This window comes from Styela clava, chromosome 2 (genome assembly GCF_964204865.1).
Source record: "Styela clava chromosome 2, kaStyClav1.hap1.2, whole genome shotgun sequence".
NCBI classification, from domain to species: Eukaryota; Metazoa; Chordata; class Ascidiacea; order Stolidobranchia; family Styelidae; genus Styela; species Styela clava.
The window spans coordinates 16,654,170-16,681,052 of NC_135251.1; the positions used below are offsets into that span (position 1 = coordinate 16,654,170).

At 34.5% G+C, this 26,883-nt stretch overlaps 1 protein-coding gene and 1 long non-coding RNA gene across 2 annotated transcripts; one reads left to right on the forward strand and one right to left on the reverse strand.

The window, feature by feature from the left end:
- Positions 1 to 4,812: 4,812 nt before the first annotated feature.
- On the forward strand, positions 4,813 to 13,414 carry LOC120335550 (serine/threonine-protein kinase NIM1-like). Its single transcript, XM_039403078.2, has 7 exons — positions 4,813 to 5,415; positions 5,945 to 6,066; positions 7,238 to 7,384; positions 7,786 to 7,857; positions 9,567 to 9,735; positions 9,950 to 10,163; positions 10,459 to 13,414. The coding sequence occupies exons 1-7, from the start codon at positions 4,965 to 4,967 to the stop codon at positions 11,015 to 11,017; spliced, it is 1,734 nt and encodes a 577-aa protein (XP_039259012.2). The 5' UTR covers positions 4,813 to 4,964; the 3' UTR covers positions 11,018 to 13,414.
- A 2,642-nt stretch (positions 13,415 to 16,056) lies between these two features.
- LOC144419859 (uncharacterized) lies at positions 16,057 to 18,663 on the reverse strand. The gene is made up of 2 exons (XR_013474324.1): positions 17,720 to 18,663; positions 16,057 to 17,464 (listed from the first exon to the last, which is right to left on the reverse strand). It is a non-coding gene; the product is annotated as an uncharacterized LOC144419859 (long non-coding RNA).
- Positions 18,664 to 26,883: the final 8,220 nt, after the last annotated feature.

The following is a 26,883-nucleotide window of genomic DNA, read 5'->3' on the forward strand; positions in this document are numbered from 1 at the left end:
ATAGAAATGATGTTTGGGGTTCAAAGGTCAAACGTCCATTTTTGCTATGATTCAACTTATTTTTTATCCAATACTGGTAATTTTACGCGGATGTATTGAGAGGTATCTTAGGTCGAAATCAGTTTAGCGGGCGCAGTTGTTTTGCACGCCGTGAACTATAATTGCACGCCAGAAATTCTTATTTGCACGCCGGAATTTCTGATTGCACGCCCGATTTCTCGTTCGAAAAGGCCATGAAATCCAGACTGGTCTCTCATCGGGATCGTTGCGACGAGAGAAATGGCTGTTCGATTTCGGGTTCTCGTCGTCTGCGCGTCTTGGATGACAGTTTGCATAGTTTGAAAGGCTCTATCACTGTGACATCGTACTGACGTAATTTTCGGATGGAGTGGTCAGGTGGGGGTTAGGATTGACACGTTGAAAAATTGGGGTCTGGTATAGTTTAGTACCACATGTACTTCTACTTGGCCTGGCTAAACAATTTTTGCATATGTCAATCCTAACCCTCACCTGACTAAGTCACCCAAAAATTACGTCATTTTAACGTCACTGTGGCGTAATAAGGCCCACCAAAGTATGCGAATGATCGTCCAAAACGCGCAGACAATCACCCGAAATCGAGCAAGCTATTTCTCTCGTTTTCTCGTCACAACGATCACGATAGGAGAGAGATCGCCGGCCTTAGCGAGTTCGTTATCGGCGGCGCAGATGCCATCTCGGGCGATCATAATTATACTTTGGCAAGCCCTATGACGTGATGGTGGCCTCGTACTGGTGTAATTTTTGGATGGCATAGTCAGGTGAGTGTTAGATATAGCATAACTGGAAGTACCTACCTGTGGTACTATACTAGACCCAAAAGTTGTTATGCTATGCCTACTAGAAGTACGTTAGGTACGAAACTACATGAGACCCCGTTTTTGTCAGGCCATACTAACCTAGGTAAAGCTAACTGGGCCGTGCTTGTTGTGTATATCAGATATGATCTCTATATTGTCAGAGTCAGAGTAAGTTTTCATGTAATACGTTTATAAAGTCAGTAAAATAGTTGGTTAACCCGTTGACATCAGGCTGAGTGTGGGCTGGAATTACTTTGGTCTGCCTGACTGCTGGACTGCAGCAGAATAAGTGTGCTGTTCTATTATTCGGATATTATAACTGTACAACTTACCGGTGAAATCTTGGCAAATACTGAAATAATATAAAGACTTTTAATTAGAAAATAATGTGGAATATTATTTTTGTTAAAGAAAAACCATGAATCAGACATATTATTTCTGAAATTCTGGGAATGAAATAGGCAATGTTTGTTGTATTTACAAGAACCTTTCCTTTCGCGCAATGATTTATATGATTACAGGATTCTTTTTTTTCTTTTGCACTGAAAATCAATTATTGTGTTTTATTAAATAATTGTATAATTTGTATACTATCGTAATTATTTGTGTCATCCTTGTTATTTCAGTAGACTATTTGCATTTACAGATTTATCCAGTATTGAGCGTAACACCATTTTATTATCATTGTGCACTGAAAGATATGACATTTGGCTCAAAAGAAATGCTGTAATTTTTAAAAATGTTAACCCAAGTGTTAGCATCGTAATAATGAAAATTTGGAAAACGTCTTATTTTTAAATAAAAAACCCGATATAATACTGTAATTTTTACTGTGATCCATAGTACAGTAGTATTGAAACTAATCCAGTAAAAATAAATATATATTAAGAAAATTTTCCTAGTTAATGATTAATGCTAATAAATGAATATTGTACTGGCAATCATTGTGGAAACGCATCATAGATATATCAATGGAATATATAGTATACTCTGCTGTTAATAGGGTTGCCACTTCTGGATACATTTTTTTTCGAATCGAATCTCGAATCAAAACTTTTCGAATCGAATCTTTCCGAATCTGATTCCATTAAGCTTTTTTTTTTTTATTACATGTGTATGTTTGGCCAAACTCACAAAAAAGCTCAAATCTAGAAGAAAAAAATTTGAAAATGGAATAGGCTATATAGCAAGGGTGATGAGGGTTTTTCAGTGAATAAGCCACACTTATTTTCATCTTGATAAAAAAGATGTAGGTCATAGATATCACTAATAAATGCATTGATGAAAAACTTGCTGTTGCAACTTATCTGCGAGTCTTACAATACTGAGTTATTGTGTTATACTTGTATCAGGGCTGAGGCAATTTGATGGAATTCATATGAGAAAATAAGCAGGGAACTGTTGTACTGTTATGTCGTAAACACAGTAACAGCACTGCTTTCCCTTGTCCCACACCAGTATATGTGACCGTGGTATTTCCCTTCTTGTTATATTGAATTAGGGACGGCCTTATTACCGATTCTTTATCTTCAAAATCTTAGTACAATATTTTATATTTATGCTAGCAGCATAGAGTAATACGACAAAAACATTCTAATTGCATCTGAATTACTATAAATGGGAAATGCTTACAAGAATATGATTGAAGACGATAAAATTAACCACGATTAAATTAAATTAATTTCGATAAAAACAATCGTTCATCCGACTACGATTGCGAACAAAAATTTCCATAAATATTAGAGACAGTATTATTTGTGGCAAACAGCGTTATTGGCTAACTCGGGCTTCATTATTAATGTGGACTACGTTTAATTTCGTAATTCAGAAAGTCCAAATGTGCATAATGGACGCCGCGCTGACGAGCGATAATTGGTTGACGCTTTATCTCGATCAAACATGGTCGCTGGGGCTAAAGTAAGACGACATTCGCACCGTATGCTCGGTCTGGTATGAAATCTGCCACGTGTTGATGTAAAACAGTGCACAAGTTGCCATTCCTCAAGTATTATTTACTCCCACCTGTCCGTTATGACATTTGCTCGAAATAATCCGAAATGTTTTATCCGCTTGTATCGCGCTAACAAAATTAAAAGTAAATACTATTTTTTTTTGGTAACAGCTGAAAAAAGACGTGTATGTACTATTACATTATGTCCCCCTGATTTCGTTTACCGCCACTCGAGTGGAAGCCTGACAAACGCAAACAAAATAAAAATATATTTTAGGATGAGATACATGATTGTAAATTAACATTGCCGGCCGATGAACTCATTCAGCAATAGTTCTCTTCAAATGTACGCGAAATATTGCTCTCAGAACAAAGTTTAAATTAAATTTCAATCAAAATTAAACATTATCTAGACGTCGGTAGCCGATTCTTTATCCAATCATGCCAGGGCGTACAATAACTTAGTGGCAGCGCAGGTGTGCTGTTGAAAATTTTCATCAAAATTGTCACGAATTTTCAGGTATACGATCCATTTGAATTCGCGCATAATGGGAACTTCGGCTATTTAGTGGAAAACTGAACTCGCAGTTTGCTGGTAATTACGCCACACATCATCTCGAGTGATGCGTAAAAGAGTGTGTTGTGTCGAACTTGAAACAAATGACGGCAGACAAGTAAAAAAGTCAATCACGAAAAATTCATTTTCATTTATTTACGTCCCGTAATTTGTTGCTATTTGGAGTGCCGCATAAACGCATTCGGCAGTTTAAACGCCACCGAAAACAACGATTAACAAATATTCAATGTTTTTCTTTCGGTCCCGTAATTTGGTGGTATTTGGAGTGCTGCATAAACGCATTCGGTAGTTTTAACACCGCCGAAAACAACGATTAACACACGTTCAATGTTTTTTTTTCGGTCCCGTAATTTGGCGTTATTTGGAGCGCCGCATAAACACACTCTGGCAGATTTAAAGCCGCCGAAAACGACGATTTAACAAACGTTCAATGTTTTTTTTTCGCTAAATCGCTCTCTTTTTCCGAATCGCGTAAATCTGATTCGAATCGATTCGGAAAAGATGCGATTCGAATCGATCCGATTCGTAGATCCGAAAGTGGCATCCCTAGTAATGTATTCATTCCAGTAGGGCGCACCTGGCACAGTTCTCCAATTTTTGCTAAAAACTCATATGCTGAAGTAAACAAAATTTTTCATTCACTATTATACTAAATCACGAATTATTTTATACTGAGTGTGGCAACCGGTACTGGATATTATATTCTGATATCGGTAATTTCTTGATTGACTTGAATTCTCATGATTTTATGACTTGACGCTTCAGACTGAGCGTCAGGAACGCTTTCCATCCACCACCGATTACTTTGTATCCAGTTGGACATACCGGTAATCATTTTTAAAAGGATTGCTGGACTTCTTGCTGCACATTTTATTCAGGGTGGTTTACTAACTGCTGGTCGGTACCAGACCGCTTCCTCCACCGTCAAGGCATCTGAAACAAATAAATGATTTTCTATTCCTATACCTGTCGAAACTCAGAAACTTGTTGTACAATTTCAAAAGTATCAGATGATAGCTTGCTGTAGTCGGGCATTAATAAATGGGAAATGTCATAAAAAAACCTAGAATATATTATATTCGTTTATTAATTTGCAAACCATTACAGAAAAATAAAACTTGATAGCTAGACTTGCTCTATTGGACAGTGAACAACTGGTCAGGAAACTTGAAATTCATGGCAATTAAAAAATTATTTCATGTATGTATGTTTATTTGCCTCAAAAATATAACAGTATCTGTATAATAATTAAACAGTAAAACAGAGACGGGAATACATGTTCAAGACCTTACTGGCCTAAGGCACAGATGTGCGACATGCACCCCTACTAACAATTATAACAGCAGTTTAGGACTGCTGCATTATAATAAGACAACATGAACTCGTCATAACTTAGATTAAATTGATCTATGACAATAGTCAGGTACTTTAACTCCAACTATATTATGCTTGTACATTTTTCAGATTTTAACTATTCTGTATCATGTTGTTTAATAATTGATGATACAGCTTAATGATGATTATCAATTGGATATAAAATTACACTGTCTGAATAGAGTTGTATACAACAGTACCATTGAGCTAAATATTTATCAATATGACAAAAGCAGTCAAAATGCAGTCTCCTCAGAATTCAAAGAATCTGTTAACAGTGCCTGCAAATGTGAATCATAATTCAAGTGAAACAATATCATCATCAGCGAGCTCACCCTCATCAAGAAGTAGTTCTTTCAGCCGTAGATTGACTCTTGATTTGACTCCAACGTCTACAAAGAAAATAGAATCTTTGAATGGATATAGGTTAACCAAGAGAGAAACGTTTCCTTTAATGAAAAGTGGATCTGACAATGGTGAATCTGCAGAGGGACAAATTCTTTCTAGGACTTTATTATCTCCATTTGAAAAACTTGTGCAAGCTTTGAATTATGATCACCGTATCAAATTAGAATTATCGTATGGCAAAAGGATCGGATTTTATTCACTCAAAGGTGATATAGGTACAGGGAATTTTTCAAGAGTTAAGATTGGAACTCATTCTCTAACAAAGGGTGAGTGATGATGATTTTAATTGAAAAATGTTAATTGTTTCATTATTATGGGAAAATTTTCTCATCATATGCAGTAAATTGTGTTCATCTATTACCAAGATGACACGAATTACTTAGAAATGAAATGATTACAACTGGGTTATCTATCTATACCGGGTTTTCGGACTAGGGCCAAAAATTTTGACCATCTAGACTGGCGGGCCATGTAAGTGTGATGTAAAGAGTTACATTTTATGACAATATTTACAAGGTTACGACATCAAATTGGAAAACAATAAGCCTTATGCCAAAACTAAATTTAATCGCAATCTCAACAAATTCCTTGAGCTATTTTTTAGCTATAACATCAAAATTTGGTTTCAGTTTGGTTGTTGAACTTGGCTGGTTGGCTGAATCAGGCGAGCCAGATTGAATCACCCAACGGGCCGGATTTGGCCTGCGGGCCATGGTTTGCCAATGTCAGATCTATATTCAAGTATTTGTGTCGTTCATACTTTTAATATACTACTTTCTACTGTATGATTTTCAGAACGTGTTGCTGTCAAGATTCTTGATAAAACAAAGATGGACAGAAAAACTAAAAGACTTTTATCAAGAGAAATAAGCAGTATGGAAAAATTACATCATCCTAACATCATTAGACTCTATGAAGTAAGATATTCGATCTGATATCAAAATGTATGAACATAAACAAGCTAGGAACAACTCATTAAAAAGCATGCATCATAACATGTTTTTGAAAAATATATTACAAAGCAAAATAAGAAAATATTGTATAGCTCTATTCTCTAGTATTTGTCCTCGATTGATTATATTTGAAAGTATATCTTTTAAGAATTGATGCGTTTAAAATTATATTTTTTATATAAAATATTTTCATTGGAGGTCACAGTTTGTCTCAAAATTTAACAAAAAAAATTTTTGGATTTGAAAGTCGCTTGTATCGGATAACATTTGGATAATAAAATGTTGAAAATAGCCTGCTTTACCCTAAATTGTATATTTTGACAATGGCTAACCAATGTGAAATTGGAAATTTCACAAAGTATTGAGATGAAATGGGCGTTTGTGAATATAATATAACACAGTATTATTATAAGGCAGCCTTTCAATAGAAAGTTTTTCATGCTTATCTCTGCCCCATTAGTGTCAAATTTGTCATATTTTAAGGCCATTTTCTTTTGTCTTTCTTAAGTACCTACTGAATCAATAGGCGTGAATATTTAGTCTACTCTTGAATGATTATGACTTAAGGCCAACTGTCTCAAGTAGGTATTGTCGCTAAGAAACTCTATTATACATAGACATGTTCCAATTATCTTATTAATTTCTTATTGTTCTTTTTGATAATATTAGGTCGAATATAGGTTGTAGAATTTCTCCTATTATGAGATAATCTGATTTGTATAGATTAATTTATTGTTTTAGAACAATAGTCCTAATAATAGCCCTACTTATGCAAATAATCCATATGGCAGAGAGTCAATATGACTGCTTTTGGCAATTGAGTATGTTCCATATTATAGTGCCAGTGCTGCTTTTATTGTATTCAATCATTGATTATTTTGCAAATAAAATCCCAAATTTGCCCCTGTGATCACAAGCATAAGTTTTTCACATTTACATTATTTTTTCTTTAATATGGATTGAAAGGGAATGAATAGGCCTATCTATTTTCTGCTTTGATTTATTAATTATTCTGGTACACACATTGTTTATTTGTTGCAAAATTCATTTATTTAGCATTTGTGTTGAGTTGTGTGTTACTGTATTCAATTTAATATCATTTCACCTAATATCTCAATATTCCTCTCTTCTTTAGGTTATGCATACCAAAAGCAAATTATTTCTTGTTATGGAATATGCAGGAGGGGGTGAACTATTCAGCAGGTTATCATCTCAAGGAAAAATGGCCGAGAGCGATGCAAAGATCATATTTTCACAAATACTTTCTGCTGTCGAACACATGGTAAATTTTATGTCATTTTTATCTCAAAGTCAGAACCTTGTTTGAATATTACTCCCATAAAAAAGAAAATATTCCTCTTTCTACAACTCTTATTTAACCTTAGTTAGGTACACTTAACATAGTGTAGTGCTGATTGATTCAAGAGTTATAGCGAGGTTGGTGATGCAAACTGTGTTGACTTTGCAATGTTAGCATTGGAAGACAAGTTGTTGTATCATTTATCGGTTGCCTTGCTTTGAGGACGATGAAATATTTTTAAAAAAAAATTATTTTCGATAACATTGATAATGATTGAAATTATATTTTGAGTATATTTTTACTTGCCTGAATGATATTATGAATTATGATTATATGTTTAGGTTTCCTCATGAATATTTTAAAGCGCATTTTCTTGTTTACAGCATCAACATAACATTATACATCGAGATATGAAAGCTGAAAATGTATTTTTCTCCGAAAAGAGGATTGTCAAGGTAATATTAGGGAATTAATGCTTTCAAAGTTTTTTTCATATTTTATATTACTTTTTATTGATGGCTAAATGCATTTCAACACAAACCATGATATTATTGTGAATTGAGTATGTTGTAGTTATTAGCTTAATTTAGTACCTTTAGTTACAATGTTAGATACGGTAATTGACTCTATAATAAAAAATAAATTAATTGGTTTTGTGAGATGGTTGTCATGCACTTTTTAATTCACAGTTTCTAATCTGCGACACTAACATAGTGCAAAGTGCTTCGGCTATGCCAGTGTGACATAAAAGTTTCGAATAATTCCGCTCTATATTATTGCTATGTCATTTTGGTCATGGAGCCAGTACTTCAATGGATAGTCTATTTTAAACCTTGTGTTTTCTTTTCCTGATATTATGTGTTTTGATCTTTTTAATACAAGAATTACATATGTTCATATATCATTGATAGGGTTGTACTCGTCTCATTGTTCGTGTTTTCTTTGACAAACGAACTGAAAGCTTTTATAGCTGAACAGTTGAAAGAAACAGGCGGGTGTAATGGGTTCATTAGCACAAAAGAAAGGCTTCAATGAAACATCAAAATATTATGATCTTATTCATAAACCCATTTTCAGCATTCATACTATTCTATTCTTGTCAGCTTATGTAATTAATAGAATTGAACATTTTTCTTTTTGTTACTCTATCTATATGTTCCTTTTTAAAGTAATTGTAAACTGACCCATCACCTGGTCATTACAGACATACTTTTGACCATATTTCAATTTATCAGAACAAAATTTTCATATCAATGTAATGAAGATATATTTGGTATTTTATTAAACCAAATTAACCATATTCTGATATCGATGGTATGGCCTCCAGTAATAGATTTTGTTATTACGCTTAGTTGCAATTGTAGATGACACATTTTGCTAAATTAATGTCACATTGTTTTCTGGTGATATCAACTAGGAAATTTAACTACCCAAATATAAAACCTAATTTTAAAAACCATGTTCATAAATTATTGAAAAAAGTTGAAACTATTTATGGAATGTCTGAAGTATCTATCTTTCAATCAAATTCAAAACTTCATATCTGACAACCTAATTGAACTTAGTATACTCAACAAGTCGATGAAGTTTACTTAATGAAATAACCAAATCAACTGTGATATCAAAATCTTTGAAATGTCGACTTTTGTTGACCTTTGTTTTTGCTACATTGTTGCGTTATAACAATGGACAGTAATAACAGAAATTTATAAAACAGTTTTATCAAAACAGCCATCTGACTGCACTCATGGTAATCAGTGTCATTGGAAATTGTCAGTGAATCATAAAAGAAAAGAGGACATGTAATAGCCTCTTATTTATTATATAGTTTATGAAATTGAAATTTTTTACAAAAAAAAATTATCAATCACCTTCTTTTGCAGATATATATGGTTGTCTTTACAAATACATATACTGGTATTTGTTTTGGTACAGAAGGGATTGGGACTATTTCAAACTCTATAAAATTTAGGGCACTCATTATAAAACTGGAAGTTGTTGCGTCAATCCCATATTTAGCCTGTAATAAGCTTCTATGCGGTTTCAATTTTTTATAAATATTTAATGTAGCTTTTTAACATTGTATATCGTATTACATAATATGCATGTTATTTTTTTTAACTGTATACAGCAATTTCAATTTATGCGGCATACATTTTTTCAGGTAGGAGACTTTGGATTTAGTACAAAGGCTCATGGGTCAAAAGACGCTCTTGATACTTTCTGTGGTTCTCCACCATATGCTGCTCCAGAATTATTCCGAGATTCATATTATTATGGAGAATATGTTGATATTTGGGCACTTGGCATTCTGCTTTATTTTGCTGTCACAGGTTTGACAATATATTGAATTCATACATTAAACTGATTAAAGTGTTTACTTAGTAGGTATGTTTCAAAGCTATCCAAATCCTATTGAATTATTTTTTAAATTTATTACTCTGTTACATTTATGTGAGATGATATTATACTACAAAACGTTATATATTAAAATATCAAACCATCACTGAGTAATTCCAAGTAAATAATTGATATGGATTTCTTCAGGAACTATGCCATTTCGGGCAGAAACTGTTGGAAAATTGAAAAAGAGAATACTTCTTGGACATTTCACTGTTCCTTCACATGTTTCTTCGGATTGTAAACATTTAATAAGAAATATTTTGAAACCAAGTCCTTCACATCGACTCTCGCTGCAGGAAATTAAACAATCTAGCTGGTTCAATCGAACCTCATTCCCAAATGCAACATCTTTTTTCAAGTAAGCTGACTCTTCTGATTCAATCTTACCCAGCGTTTGGAATTTTGGATTCAAATTTTGGAAATGAAAGTTTCATCTGGCTCAATGTTTAAATGCAGTGCTGGAAATTGTAGCTATGTTAATGAAAATACGATGGTAATTTAGTATTTGAGCTTGAAAAAAGGCAAGTAACAGTAATACATGTATAATCATCATTTTGATTTAAAGCTAGTGTATAATATATGATGCTATCCAACCTTTTTCTCATGAATACTTTTAAAACCTCAATGATGATAAGTGTTTCCTTTTGTTACAGTCTCGATCCTAGGAAGGTGCAGAGAAAAGAAGCTCAACCCGAAGAAGCTTATGCACTCTTCATGTTGGAAAGATTAGGAGTGAAAGACGATCATATGAAAAGACTATCTGCTGTTGAAGAATCTCAAGATGAACCTTTATTTTCCTGGGAATCTGATTCCGAATCATCACCATCTAACAATGACGATTCCATTGGAACGTCTGTAGATCATAGCAGTGCTATTGTCGGTACTTATCGTATTTTATTAATGCGAGCACATAAAAAGTTAGTTCATCCACCTTCTAAAGAAGACTTACTTAAATTATCAGCCATTACAAATCATGTCACTGGCAGAGAATCGCCTCTTACAAGACATTCCAAATCTTGTGAACATTGTGGCACTAGTGTAGATGATAATGAAATTTCAGTACCATTAGTTAGTGCTAATGGTATATCAGTGCAAGAAAATAACAACATTGAGAAAGGTATAAATAATGATAACGATATTTCATCTAGAAGTACAGGGGTGCACGGTCAAAATACAGGAACAGTTAAGTCAAAGTTCTGTGTAATTTTGTAAAATTGAGATGCTTTTTATTAATCCGAAATATTTGACGTTCCTGCTGATCGAAGTAGCAACCTATCAGTTGAATAGAAAAGTGTCTGAAGAGCCTACATTTCTGGCATTGAGTACTGACCTTCTGCTGAATTACAGGATGGGACCAGTTTTTCAATAAAGCGTATTGTCATAAACACCAATTGAAAGTTTCAGTTTCGCTACGAAATGACTTATTTTGTTTCAATCCTGTTCCTGTAACATGACTTTGTGGTAATAGCTCACGGTGACACCTGCTTTCTGTTGGCATCTCCAGCTGCTAAAGACACATTCTTGCTTGGACTGATTTTGCAATTGTAGTGTTGAGCAGATTAACTGGTACATGTCTATTATATCCATATTTCAGTTACTTAAAGTATTTTTGGATCACAAGGCGCACTGGGTTATAAGGCACACTGTTAATAAATTGCCTAAATTGGGGTTTTGTCCATACATAAGGTGCACAAAAAAGTGATTTAAAGTGCGCCTTATGATCCGTAAAATACTGTGTGATGAATAATAATTGATGTCTTTGAATTTAGATTCCATTTGAAATTGCTAGATTCATTGAAAATTACTGCATAGGTCTTCATAATGTCACTTTATTTAAATCATTAGCGTGAGTTCATATTTCAGCACTTTAATCTAATGCCTCTAATTTTTTATCTTGTTAACACATTTTATATTTGTTTTCCTTACCTCAAAAATATCCGCACAATCACATAAACCGTTAATGTCGTACTCGTCACAGATCTATTTACCTTAATTATCGTAAGACATTTTTTAAAATTTCATTTTTTCTGTTTTTACATTACAAATTATTTTCATATATAGAGTTGAAATTTACTATTCTAAGAGTAACTGTAAATATTGTTATAAGAAAATGTCTCGTACACTTGAAATATCTTGTCTTTTGGTCTATGAAATATCAAAATTTCTATTTACATTGAGTGCTGGCGAAATCACAAAATTTCCATCCGACTAAAATCCCACTGTGAATTCCTGGTCTACAAAAGTTTAGACTCCAGCCAAGGATGTCTTAAACAATTCAAATACATTTGGACTTCATATTTGAATTTAAGAGTAATTTAGAATTTTTATTTGAAAATTGGGATTTTCAGCTGTCAGTCAAGCAGATCAAAATGTACGATATCTAACACAACAAACAACAAAAAGGAAACAATGACCTTCATAATTATTTATGTTGTTTTAGATATGATCAACATGAAGATATAGTGATTCACATAATTTATTACATAAACTTGACCCCATTTCGAATGTATTCGGAAATATTTTTTCAGAATGTATACGAAATAGTGGAATATCGCCTTTGGCCATCCCTGACTTCAGCTCCTTAGCGATGACTTTGACTTTTAAAACTTTGTCATTGGCAAACCTGAATTAGTTTTAGTCGAATATTCTCACTCAGTCTAGAATACTAATCCCTGCTTCAGAGAGTTCATTTTGTTTTACTATTTTTAATGAGAAATTTTAAAACCAGTACTAAAAACGTTTTCATACTTAAATGATGTTGGAATAATTCAAATTAGTGTTTTCCGACTGTATGAAATACTCGCGTTAGAAGTCGATTTCATATTTCAATGCTTTGAAATTCATGTCAAAATTTGTTTTCCTGTAGAATCATTACATCATATTATTTGAAACTCCCCCATCAGAATTTTTATGTGTTCTACGTTGAAATATATTTAGAATAATTTCTGGTTGCCAGTTTTCTTAGTGAATGTAATTTGTCTGAATGATCTTTACCGTAATTCTGTTTTACAGTTCTGTATATGTTTTATTTAAATATCATGAATTACCAATTGTTCAGTAAAATCATATTTTCACTGTTAAACTATTTTATGGTTGATGTAACATCTCAATTTATTTCAAGCAAAAATTTATTAGTGATATACAATTTTTACATTTAGTTTAGATGAAGACATCATGCCTGTACCCCACCCGCATCATCTTTAGCCTTTGTGATTAATTTGTTAAAATTTGGATTGCCATGCATTGCTAACTTCTTAGTACCCACAGTTCTATTTGGAAATATAAAGAATCATTTTATCCCAATGAGTCACTATTGTCATTGTTGGGCAGTGTTACTAATGTCACATCCACTCACAGTTTCTGCTCATCAATACTGCTTTTTGACTGTTTATGTTATTAGCATATCGTTTTTTATATTTTTTTTAACACAATGGTGTTGAATGAAACTTTGTCTGTTATTTTTGCCATCAAACAGTATTGTTTTAAATGTATAAAGTTCAATTTATTTATTCAGTAACACTGTACTATTGAATAACACTCCATTAGTAGCTATATTTTAAGTTGTGAAGTACAATTACATTTTTATTAAATGATTTGTGTAAAACTCCAGTCAATCTGTTATTTTATATAAGGTGAGGTTTTCAGGAATTCTTTGAGTCGAAATTGAATTTTTTGTATGGCTTGATCTAGGTATTAGTAAATGCGCCAGCCATGTCTGATTATTGTTGACTGTCATAATGATGAAAATAAAGTAAATATCAGTAAAAAAAAGCAACGGCGCTCTACAGTATTTACTGTGTAGAAATGATTGGCCTTTTAGCTAAACGACGATTGGACCGACTTTGAAAATACGATCAACAATTTGATTGAACCGACTTTGAAAACACTAGCCACAATTCCAAAGTATTCTTTAGTCCCAGTATACAACATAAAGCAGTCGATGATATACGTAGGGTGTTGCACGTAGCTTCCTCCGCTATCAAGTTCATGCGTATGAAAACAAATAACTGGCTAACTATTAACTAATCACATACCCGACATGAAAAAACCCGATACCGTGGTTCGCCATCTAAATACGCCGTCTTATCCTATTTCCTCTCCCCCAGGATAAAGATGTAAATTCTATCCTAACAACGTGTATTTTTGTATTGAAACAGTACAGAAACTCATATTATGCTCATGTGAATATACAGATGCAAGTGTAGTGTAAGTGAAGCAATATGTACTATTTATAGTGAATACACAAGTAATACAAATACGGGATGAATATATAATAACGTAGCTAGCTGGCGTACGACGTCAGAATCGTCCTGCGGAAGAACAAGAGAACCAACGTATACGCATCGAGAAGAGGCGTAGGACATATGTGTTAGTAGTGGCGGCGCGTCAATAGGGCCAACCGGGGCAATGTTTTGTTTTTTCGGTATACTAAAAAATATTCGAAAAATACCTCAATATCGGTTGCACCAATGACATTAAACAACATGATGCGCAACTCCGGCATTTTTGTCCGAAGATCGTATTCGATAGCACGCTCCAATGCACATACTTGACGAGACGAAAACGAGCGGATGTGTGCTGCTTTCAAGGCGTAGCACGAATGGTGTTCGTGCCTGCTTTGACAGTTGTTGTCGATTTTAATGATATTTTTGAAAGTTGGGGTAAAAAGAAATCGGTAAAAGGTAAGGTGAATACTATTGTTGTATATCACACCCGGGCATCGCACTGTTAAGTACATGTGGGAAAGCCAGCCTTTGTCAAATACTACGAAGTTATTAATTCAGTACGGTACGTAGTTGCCCATTTGCCGAAATTACATATTTACTTACCCGTTATGGTTTCAAATAGTTCATGCACCTCCAGTTAGATTTTTTTAATCAGTGAGGATATATACTCATTGTTGATTGCTGCTCATTGTAACATACTATTACGCATTCACTTTTATTTGCGTATTGAATCAAAGTGTTAACAAGTTCACCTAACATTTCACTCATACCGGTCTATATTGTATAGTCTGATTTCTCAAGTATTTGGAGCCACGAATGCTTGTAATTTTCTGACTAAACCCTTTTATTAGTTGGTTTATATACCAAATTCAGTAAAATATTTTTTAAATAAAACATGAGATATTGGATTTATTAGCTTTTCCATTCTGAATCATATAGACTGCTTTATTTATTCTTAACGAAAATTAATAAATCTCCTCTCTTTCTTCAGATGTGAAAGTTGTGGACAAACCTGTCTAAGCATTGTGAGACTCTTGCAGCACAAGAGGCAATAGCAGAAATAGTAAGTATATCAATCAAGAAATTAAGCCGACATAAAGCAAAACTTTCAACTATTCGTCTAATCTCAATTTCCTATTATTTATTCACAGGACAACTATAGCAGACGGAGAGATATCAGAAGTCTGGCGACATATCAGTGACAGTGTGATTCCAAGAAATATAATGCAATTGAAAATAGAAATTTGCAATAGAAAAACAACCTATGGAGGCATGCAAAGACATTTGACCCTCCGGTAGAGTTGTGTATGGCCCCCACATCCTGCAGGGCTTGAGGAAAATAACTAAAAATTCCAAAGCGTAAGATTGCTTGAGCGGTCTTATTTGTAAAAAGGCACAAAACACGCCAGACATAATTAAAACAGCTTTGGAAATGAGGATTACGGGTACCTCACTGCACCTGTGTTATATTTGGTTCATCAACTTTTGGTAGTACTATAGAAGAAATTCCGGAAGGGGTATAATCATCATTCATGATAAAATACTATCATATATTTTTTGAACAACTTCAATCTAGACCAGGGATCTCAAACTCGCGGCCCAGAGAACTTCCAGTGCGGCCCTCGATTAACAATAATTGTAATAGTATTTTGGAAGTTTTTTTTTTATCTAAATGTAATAGATTTTTCAAACCTTCTAAAGTGAAATTGATTATTCACACAGAAAACAATTTACTGAAAGTAGTTTTGGAATATTGATTTTTTTTGTCCACATTTTGACCCAATTAAGAATACACATCAAGCTAGCAAAAGAATACTTGAATAAAACACCTGAGTAATTAAATTAAACGCAAAGTACATGAAGAAGGTGGCATTTTCGAAGAGAATGGGAGTTGTAACATTTCTGCTCTTCACAAAATTCTGAAGCACATTGTTTAATTTGTCATATTTCCATCAATACAATCAAAAAACACAATAAGCTCAGCAGTCAATATGACAAATTCGAAGACCAACTTCGAACAGAAAATTTCCATGTGTTTGTATATTAATATAATTATACAACGACTTAGTTACTAAAAATCAATATCAATAATAATTCAAGCAATCCTATGCCACGCAATGTAGTGCGAAATGTCTTGTCGAAAAAATCTGTCATTTGTTTTTTTACTGATCTATACATGAAATGATAAAAGTAACTTTTTTGCATTACTGGAATTAATTAAACATTCGTAAAGATCCAGATAAACCCATGATCATGTGGCCTCGTTAGTTAGAGTTGGTACTATAAAATCATTTCAGACTGGCCTTAGTATGCTGGTGACACAAAAAAGATGCCAAACGCCAGGACAAATGTAATTATTAAAACATTGAGTTTATACTGTAGTATTTTTGTTAATTTTAGGTTCATATATTTGGATTAAGTTATTTTTAGTGTATGTATTATTCTTTCCTTATTCAAAGCTTGTTCAAAAATGATTTTGATGGTTGTACATAGAATTTTACGATTTTTTATAATAAATACTGTAACTTGCAAATGTTGCAATAATAGTGGAATGCAAATATTAATATGTAATTGCATTTGAAATTGAAGAAAATAATAAAACTTAATCCAACTGTTTAGTTGCATCACAATATATGTCACAAACTAAAACTATCTTAAAAATATCTTTTTAAGTATACATTATCAAAAACTGTTTGCGGCTCTTTTTACAATTTTCAAAATGCAATGCGGCTCTCGAAAACCCATGAGTTTGACACCACTGATCTATTCTAGACGATTCAAGCATTGCTTTGGGAGATTATATCACTTCAATTAAATTGAAATAATCTCGCTATATTAAATACAAAATCGTTGCTATCATAAAGGTAAACCAATTCAGCCACTCGAAATATATTGGCCTTCACAAAGCAATGGAGGCAAAATTGAGAGTTCATGAGCTATGAACATTTGTCTTTTTCTTTGTCTTGAACTTTCCATACTCCACAGCCCCTATTAATTTTTTTTATTTTTAATTACCATGTGATGGTCATACATATCTTTAACTTGTATTTTCTGTCATGATGTATTATCTCAATGTGCCAAACTATTAATTAGTGTGCATATTTTGCTTCCAGATGACATAAATGTATTGTCATGTTTATTACCTCAGCTTGGAGTATTGACAAGAAAAAGGTGCCAGTAAATTAGGTAAAAAAATTTTCAACTCATTGTTATAATCAGACTTCACAATCAATAGGAATTATAAACAGCCAACAATCAGTGAGAATTATATGCGAAATCCCTCAGAATAAATTTGTCTAAAATCGGAGGAAGGCAAAAAATATAGGTAGTTTCCATCCACACAAGCATTTCAAGGAGACTTGCTCGAGCCAAACTAAATGAGCATCGTCAGGTGATCGGTAAGGCTGCAAGTTGAATTCAGCGCTGCAACCTCCTGCATAGAAGATAATATTAATTAGTGGGCTATGAGCTAAATTCCTAAATTTAAACAAACCTCTATGATGCATTATGTACCAGCAATGTTACCTACGATTAACTGAATATGTAATATGTCTAATAAATTCACCTACAAAAGCAAGTTCGATAGGTGCAAACTTTGTGTTATGGAATTGTATCGCAGCACAGTTTTGTATGACACCCTCTTTAAATGAAATTTCAATGATTAAGCGCAAACATTAAAATTACTAACTTTGAACTTTGTCATTATCTGCAAAATGTTCCACACAAATCTTTCCGCTATCGCGTTTGTAATCTTCTCTGATAAAAAAAAACGTCTATGATGTCCAGAATTGCTCTTTACAGCTTGCCTGTTATTCCAGCTTTCCAAGTAAGCAAAACTTCTTAGATATAGAGATTATTTTGTTTCGTTACAGGCGCAAAAAGGCAGGTACTACACGTAAAAAAGACGCCGAGTAGCAAAAGCGAGCGGAAAACGGACGCGAAAGGCGACGAGAAATATGTGCATTGGAGCGTATCATGAAATACAATGTTTTGCCTGTAGTCTTATGGAGTGACGTCAGAGTTGCCTATCATGTTGTTTAATGTCATTGGTTGCACAGACTGTCTACACTAGCCATATTCTCCCGACATGGTTCATTTTTCGCTCGCAAAGCCTTCGCCGAACGTCGACGGGGCGACGCCGATTTTGCCCCGGTTGCTCATTGTATATCGTATTCTCTCTTTTATCTTCCACTCGCCGCGGTTGTCTCGTTTGTTTTCTGTTTCTTTTACTAAATCATCGGGGCTAGCCCCGAAATTATGACGACACAATGCCGACGTTTCTTACAACAACGTGTTGACATATTCACGCATTCCTTCTCGTTCGTTGGTTGCTTGAAGTGTTGATAGTTTCCTCGCCTTCGTTTTTGTCGCTTGTTTCGCTATTTGAATCAGTTAGAGACCTTTAGTTCATTTGCTTTCGATTTTCCACATTCCTTTTGAGCTCCTCACTTCTTTCCGGCTTCGCATTTCTTAGCCTTAGACCTCATAATGAATAAGGTTGATGCACTACTTCGCACTCCGTTTTCGCAGCTGCCGCTGGAACAAAAATTAGAGGTACAACGTCTTGGGCCTTATCAACCAAAAAATTGTTCACTGGAACAATCCCATGACGGAGGAAAGCGTCGGCGTACATTCTGCGCAGAAACTTGGTTTAAAAAAAACACAAATGGTTGTGTTACAGCGAGGACAAAAATGCACTTTTTTGTTTTTATTGCCTACTTTTTGCTAACGCCCGTGACTCACCACTCACGTTGGTGTAAATTTGGTTTTAGAGATCTTAAACATCTTTCCGAGCGTGCCAGGGATCATCAATCTTCTATGGAGCATCTGGACAATGCAGTAAAATACCGAACATTCGGAAATGTTAATATTGCAGCACAGTTGGATGAAGGACGCGCGGTTTCTATTCGTCGGCACAACCAAAACGTCGAGAAAAACCGCCATGTTCTCGGTCGATTGATAGATGTTTTGAAGTTCATTGGTTGTCACAATGACATTAAACAACATGATGCGCAACTCCGGCATTTTTGTCCGAAGATCGTATTCGATAGCACGCTCCAATGCACATACTTGACGAGACGAAAACGAGCGGATGTGTGCTGCTTTCAAGGCGTAGCACGAATGGTGTTCGTGCCTGCTTTGACAGTTGTTGTCGATTTTAATGATATTTTTGAAAGTTGGGGTAAAAAGAAATCGGTAAAAGGTAAGGTGAATACTATTGTTGTATATCACACCCGGGCATCGCACTGTTAAGTACATGTGGGAAAGCCAGCCTTTGTCAAATACTACGAAGTTATTAATTCAGTACGGTACGTAGTTGCCCATTTGCCGAAATTACATATTTACTTACCCGTTATGGTTTCAAATAGTTCATGCACCTCCAGTTATATTTTTTTAATCAGTGAGGATATATACTCATTGTTGATTGCTGCTCATTGTAACATACTATTACGCATTCACTTTTATTTGCGTATTGACTCAAAGTGTTAACAAGTTCACCTAACATTTCACTCATACCGGTCTATATTGTATAGTCTGATTTCTCAAGTATTTGGAGCCACGAATGCTTGTAATTTTCTGACTAAACCCTTTTATTAGTTGGTTTATATACCAAATTCAGTAAAATATTTTTTAAATAAAACATGAGATATTGGATTTATTAGCTTTTCCATTCTGAATCATATAGACTGCTTTATTTATTCTTAACGAAAATTAATAAATCTCCTCTCTTTCTTCAGATGTGAAAGTTGTGGACAAACCTGTCTAAGCATTGTGAGACTCTTGCAGCACAAGAGGCAATAGCAGAAATAGTAAGTATATCAATCAAGAAATTAAGCCGACATAAAGCAAAACTTTCAACTATTCGTCTAGACGGGGAGATATCAGATAGCAGACGGGGAGATATCAGAAGTCTGGCGACATATCAGTGACAGTGTGATTCCAAGAAATATAATGCAATTGAAAATGAAATTTGCAATAGAAAAACAACCTATGGAGGCATGCAAAGACATTTGACTCTCCGGTAGAGTTGTGTATGGCCCCCACATCCTGCAGGGCTTGAGGAAAATAACTAAAAATTCCAAAGCGTAAGATTGCTTAAGCGGTCTTATTTGTAAAAAGGCACAAAACACGCCAGACATACTTAAAACAGCTTTGGAAATGAGGATTACGGGTACCTCACTGCACCTGTGTTATATTTGGTTCATCAACTTTTGGTAGTACTATAGAAGAAATTCCGGAAGGGGTATAATCATCATTCATGATAAAATACTATCATATATTTTTTGAACAACTTCAATCTAGACCAGGGATCTCAAACTCGCGGCCCCAGAGAACTTCCAGTGCGGCCCTCGATTAACAATAATTGTAATAGTATTTTGGAAGTTTTTTTTTTTATCTAAATGTAATAGATTTTTCAAACCTTCTAAAGTGAAATTGATTATTCACACAGAAAACAATTTACTGAAAGTAGTTTTGGAATATTGATTTTTTTTGTCCACATTTTGACCCAATTAAGAATACACATCAAGCTAGCAAAAGAATACTTGAATAAAACACTTGAGTAATTAAATTAAACGCAAAGTACATGGAGAAGGTGGCATTTTCGAAGAAAATGGGAGTTGTAACATTTCTGCTCTTCACAAAATTCTGAAGCACATTGTTTAATTTGTCATATTTCCATCAATACAATCAAAAAACACAATAAGCTCAGCAGTCAATATGACAAATTCGAAGACCAACTTCGAACAGAAAATTTCCATGTGTTTGTATATTAATATAATTATACAACGACTTAGTTACTAAAAATCAATATCAATAATAATTCAAGCAATCCTATGCCACGCAATGTAGTGCGAAATGTCTTGTCGAAAAAATCTGTCATTTGTTTTTTTACTGATCTATACATGAAATGATAAAAGTAACTTTTTTGCATTACTGGAATTAATTAAACATTCGTAAAGATCCAGATAAACCCATGATCATGTGGCCTCGTTAGTTAGAGTTGGTACTATAAAATCATTTCAGACTGGCCTTAGTATGCTGGTGACACAAAAAAGATGCCAAACGCCAGGACAAATGTAATTATTAAAACAATGATTTATACTGTAATATTTTTGTTAATTTTAGGTTCATATATTTAGATTAAGTTGTTTTTAGTGTATGTATCATTCTTTCCTTATTCAAAGCTTGTTCAAAAATGATTTTGATGGTTGTACATAGAATTTTACGATTTTTTATAATAAATACTGTAACTTGCAAATGTTGCAATAATAGTGGAATGCAAATATTAATATGTAATTGCATTTGAAATTGAAGAAAATAATAAAACTTAATCCAACTGTTTAGTTGCATTACAATATATGCCACAAACTAAAACTATCTTAAAAATATCTTTTAAGTATACATTATCAAAAACTGTTTGCGGCTCTTTTTACAATTTTCAAAATGCAATGCGGCTCTCAAAAACCCATGAGTTTGACACCACTGATCTATTCTAGACGATTCAAGCATTGCTTTGGGAGATTATATCACTTCAATTAAATTGAAATAATCTCGCTATATTAAATACAAAATCGTTGCTATCATAAAGGTAAACCAATTCAGCCACTCGAAATATATTGGCCTTCACAAAGCAATGGAGGCAAAATTGAGAGTTCATGAGCTATGAACATTTGTCTTTTTCTTTGTCTTGAACTTTCCATACTCCACAGCCCCTATTAATTTTTTTTAATTTTAATTACCATGTGATGGTCATACATATCTTTAACTTGTATTTTCTGTCATGATGTATTATCTCAATGTGCCAAACTATTAATTAGTGTGCATATTTTGCTTCCAGATGACATAAATGTAGTGTCATGTTTATTACCTCAGCTTGGAGTATTGACAAGAAAAAGGTGCCAGTAAATTAGGTTAAAAAAATTCTCAACTCATTGTTATAATCAGAATTCACAATCAATAGGAATTATAAACAGCCAACAATCAGTGAGAATTATATGCGAAATCCCTCAGAATAAATTTGTCTAAAATCGGAGGAAGGCAAAAAATATAGGTAGTTTCCATCCACACAAGCATTTCAAGGAGACTTGCTCGAGCCAAACTAAATGAGCATCGTCAGGTGATCGGTAAGGCTGCAAGTTGAATTCAGCCCTGCAACCTCCTGCATAAAAGATAATATTAATTAGTGGGCTATGAGCTAAATTCCTAAATTTAAACAAACCTCTATGATGCATTATGTACAAGCAATGTTACCTACGATTAACTGAATTTGTAATATGTCTAATAAATTCACCTACAAAAGCAAGTTCGATAGGTGCAAACTTTGTGTTATAGAATTGTATCGCAGCAAAGTTTTGTATGACACCCTCTTTAAATGAAAATTTCAATGATTAAGCGCAAACAATAAAATTACTAACTTTGAACTTTGTCATTATCTGCAAAATGTTCCACACAAATCTTTCCGCTATCGCGTTTGTAATCTTCTCTGATAAAAAAAAAACGTCTATGATGTCCAGAATTGCTCTTTACAGCTTGCCTGTTATTCCAGCTTTCCAAGTAAGCAAAACTTCTTAGATATAGAGATTATTTTGTTTCGTTACAGGCGCAAAAAGGCAGGTACTACACGTAAAAAAGACGCCGAGTAGCAAAAGCGAGCGGAAAACGGACGCGAAAGGCGACGAGAAATATGTGCATTGGAGCGTATCATGAAATACAATGTTTTGCCTGTAGTCTTATGGAGTGACGTCAGAGTTGCCTATCATGTTGTTTAATGTCATTGGTTGTCACGAGCTGTCCCTCCGTGGGCACGATGAACGGGCTGGCTCTTCTAATAGAGGGGTATTTTTGGATATGGTGGAATACACCCCATCCCTAGATACAGTATTGAGAGATCATCTTGATGCCGCAACTGTTTCGAAAGGGACATCTAAGGATATCCAAAATGATTTGCTCGACTCAATGTATAAAATTTATTTACAACATTTGGCTCTGGAAATTGAGAATTGCCAGTTCCTTTCGATTCAGTCTGACGAGACAACTGACATCACGTGCGTTTCCCAACTGGCTGTGATTTTTCGGTTTGTGAAAGATGGTAAACCTACCGAGAGATTTCACAGCTTTGTACCAATCGTTGATCGCACGGCTTGCGGGATATCGGCTGTACTGAAAGAAGTGTTACAGCCTTACAACGCGAAGTCAAAATTGATAGCTCAAACTTATGACGGCGCGGCAGTCATGTGTGGGTCGAAACATGGTGTTCAAGTTTATATAAAAGAAGATTTTCCTCATGCGCATTTTTTACATTGTTATGCACACCAATTTAACCTCGTTAGTCGTTATTAAAAATATGTGTCTTGATCCCCCTCTCGTCCGTATATTTTTTGCAAATGTTTCGGGGTTTTCTTCATTTTTTTCCGTTTCGCCGAAGCGCTCTGACCTCCTTCGCCAGATATGTAGCCGCCGTCTCCCAGCTTGTGCACCAACACGTTGGAACTTCTAATCACGCGTGGTGCAGGGCGTGTCCGAAATTAGGTCTGAGCTCATTGAGTGTTTCAATGGCATTCAGAGCTCTCCGGTTTGGGACGAACGCTCTGTGAGGGAGGCGGCATGTCTAAAGCGTCTGCTAGAAGATGGTGAGTTTTCATTTTTTCTCGCTTTTTTCTCCACAATATTCTATCACGTGGATGTATTATACGGCGCATTGCAGTCAAGGCTAATGGATGGAGCGTCTGTGCAGTCGTGTATTTCAGACTTCTGCGATGCTGTATCTCGTATCCGGGAAACAAAAAAATACGACGACACATGGAGTGCTTCTTTACGCCGCGGGCAAACAACGCAGCGTTTGATTTTGTCTGCAAAGGAATGCTGTGACATTCTGGTGAATCAAATAGGCGATCGTCTGCGCACTGAACACCTTGTCGCGTTCTCTTTGATGAACCCCAAAAATTTTTCAAAATTTGCACGTCAATTTCCCATCCATTTGTTGGCTGCTGTCTCCAAATTTTACCCCATGATAAACGTGGGTAAATTGGAAAATGAATTGCGATTTAAATTTTTTGAACATCACATCAACTTGCGCGCTCTATGGGTTCCTCATAGATAACACTCTATTAACTACCTTTGCGGCGTCTGCCAAATTTCTGGACATCATTTTGACGACGCCTATTTCTTCCGCCGACGCAGAGCGAACATTCAGCACGCTGAAGCGTATTAAAACGTATCTCAGAAACACAATGAAGCAAGATAGATTAAATTCCTTGGCTGTTTTATCCATTCACAGAGACGTTATTTCTGGGATGCATGACTTTAATCAGCGCGTTATTGAGCATTTTGCTTCCAAGAAACCGCGGTGTGTTGCATATATGTTCAAGCAGTAGAAGTCTAGCAGCATATATATCTATGAGTGAGCGACGCATGTCCTTATCTTTGCATTAACTTTCCTTTCTTCATAGTAACGTTTTAAACCTTATTTTAGGTTTTGTCTGCTTTCCCGAAGTTTCTGTTAATATGTCATTGTATTTATCTGGGTAAATATTGCCTTTCCTTTTGAAAGAGGTTTCAAAATAAACTATGTCTATATTTATTAATCCCTTGACTTGGACCGGTTTTAAAGACACTTTCTTATCGTTAAAAATTGTCGCTTTTGCCGATTGGTTGTTACCGATGGAAGGGTTTTTATTCTCATAAAATGATGGGAGAACTTACAGCGCTCATCCTGTCCCCGTAGATGGGGGTGACTTGGTCCCGCAGTAGCTTGCCCCGGTTGTCAAAATGACCACGCGCCGCCACTGAAGTGTTACGTTACAACTCCCTCTTTTGTGAGAAAAAAAGGAAATTCACGTTGTCGATTTCCGACACACCAAATATGGTTACAAGCAATTTTCAACGTATTATTCCTGTGAAAAAAAAATCACTGGGTGGGGGCGTTTCTACCTTATTGTGAAAAAGTACGATAATTGCGAAGTATAATACGCATTGAACAACGAATTACGAAAACTATCACATACTATTCAATCGTTAAATTACAATTGAAATATCTAATATATATATATGAAATTATCAATGAAACAAAAGTTAATAATTCCAAATACTCATAACGAATTACTTGGAATATTGGGTATACCACGATAAACCAAAGTATTGCGAAGATATTGGAATAAACTCGAATACTACCATGGAATTTCCTCCTATTTGCATAAACAGTTTCTGATTTTCAGAAATTATAATTTGGTAAGGACAATTCCATAATCAGGCAACTTTGGTAGTTTCCCAACTAGGTACAAAAGGGGTATAAAGCGTAATAAAGAATTTAATTGAAGATCATTTAAAATGGCTGTTTCATTATACTGCTTTTCCATCGATATACCAAATTTTTCAGATGCGTCCGCACCAATAAATTAAGTAACCTTTTCTAGACATAATATCTTTTATCAGTTTTATGGGAAAAAAATTCGTGGGAATCGTTGGTTATCGGGGCTGTTTAATTTTTGTGGTCAAAAGGAGTATCCTTTGGTACAATTCCATAAACCAATGAATTAGTCCAATCATGTATGGCTGTACTATAATATAAGCATAACATGCCAAGGTAAAATCCAATTTTTAGAAACAATTTCATGTGACAAAATCTGTAATAAATTTTACTGTTCGTTTATTGCCCATTGATTTTTTCATACCATATCCTAAAAAAACTTGAACCTTTATCGGAATGTAGTTTTTTCGGTGGCATGTGATTACAAATGTACTCGGATACAAGTACGGGTGCTATTGTACTAGCCTCTCGATCTAGTATTGCTACACATCATAAATATTTGTTAAATTGTCAATCATAGATAAAATATACTTGTTATTGGAATAGGAGTTACGAAATTATTTACAATACATCATCACGATTTCCAATAATATGGAATTACATTGCTCGTAAAAAAAATTTCCCGACACAACAAAAATCTGAAAACCTCTCTCTCAAAACAATTTTTTTTACAACAAGAGTGACCATCAATTTTACCAACAAAAATAAAGTCATTTGTGCAAATCCCTAAAAACCACATTGGGACCGCTTCTGGGTTCGTAAAACAAGAAATAAAAAGGAGCCAAAGCCTATTTTCGAAATGACCAAAAATACGGGTCGTTCCTACACTTGGCATTTCAGAAAACATAGAATCAAAATCAATCTCAGTAATAATATTCGTTCGTATATTTTGAGTAATTCTACCAACGTTTCAAACATCCCGGGCTGTTGTTGGGCACGTTATAGGACAGCTTCTTAGTTGAATCCATATGAAAGTTACCAGATAAATAAGACGAATAATTCTAATAATACATTCGATTCGGAATATTCCCATAAAACAGATCCAGTGATTTTTTATAGGAATGAACAACATCAGGCAAAGACATTGAAGTCTGGAAAAAGTTGCAACATGTGTGGTATCATTACTCATGATTTGGTGACATTGTTAAAAAAAAACAGAAGCTGGAACAAAAGTTTTAGACATACTTGACACAAAATATTCCCCTTCTGATGTCGCGCCGGCTTACCTACTGAAGTTGACGGGTCAGACTTTTCTTACAAACTCAGTATTCTACGCGTAATTTTCGTACTGTATCGATGCGGTGTGACAGTTACTGAAGTACTCGAAAAGCTGAAATATAGGTTTTTGTAGTTGATGGAAAAATGTTCTCAAGATTCAGAACTCAGATTGTTGGGTATTTCCATACACTATGGCAGATACAATTTGCCGTTTCTCAAGTCAAAATTTATTCAACTTGATCGGACTACCAAAGTTCTGAAGGTTGTGCAACGCGATTTGATATTATAAAATGTCAAACAATTCCGAAATCGTCTCGTCTAAGGAA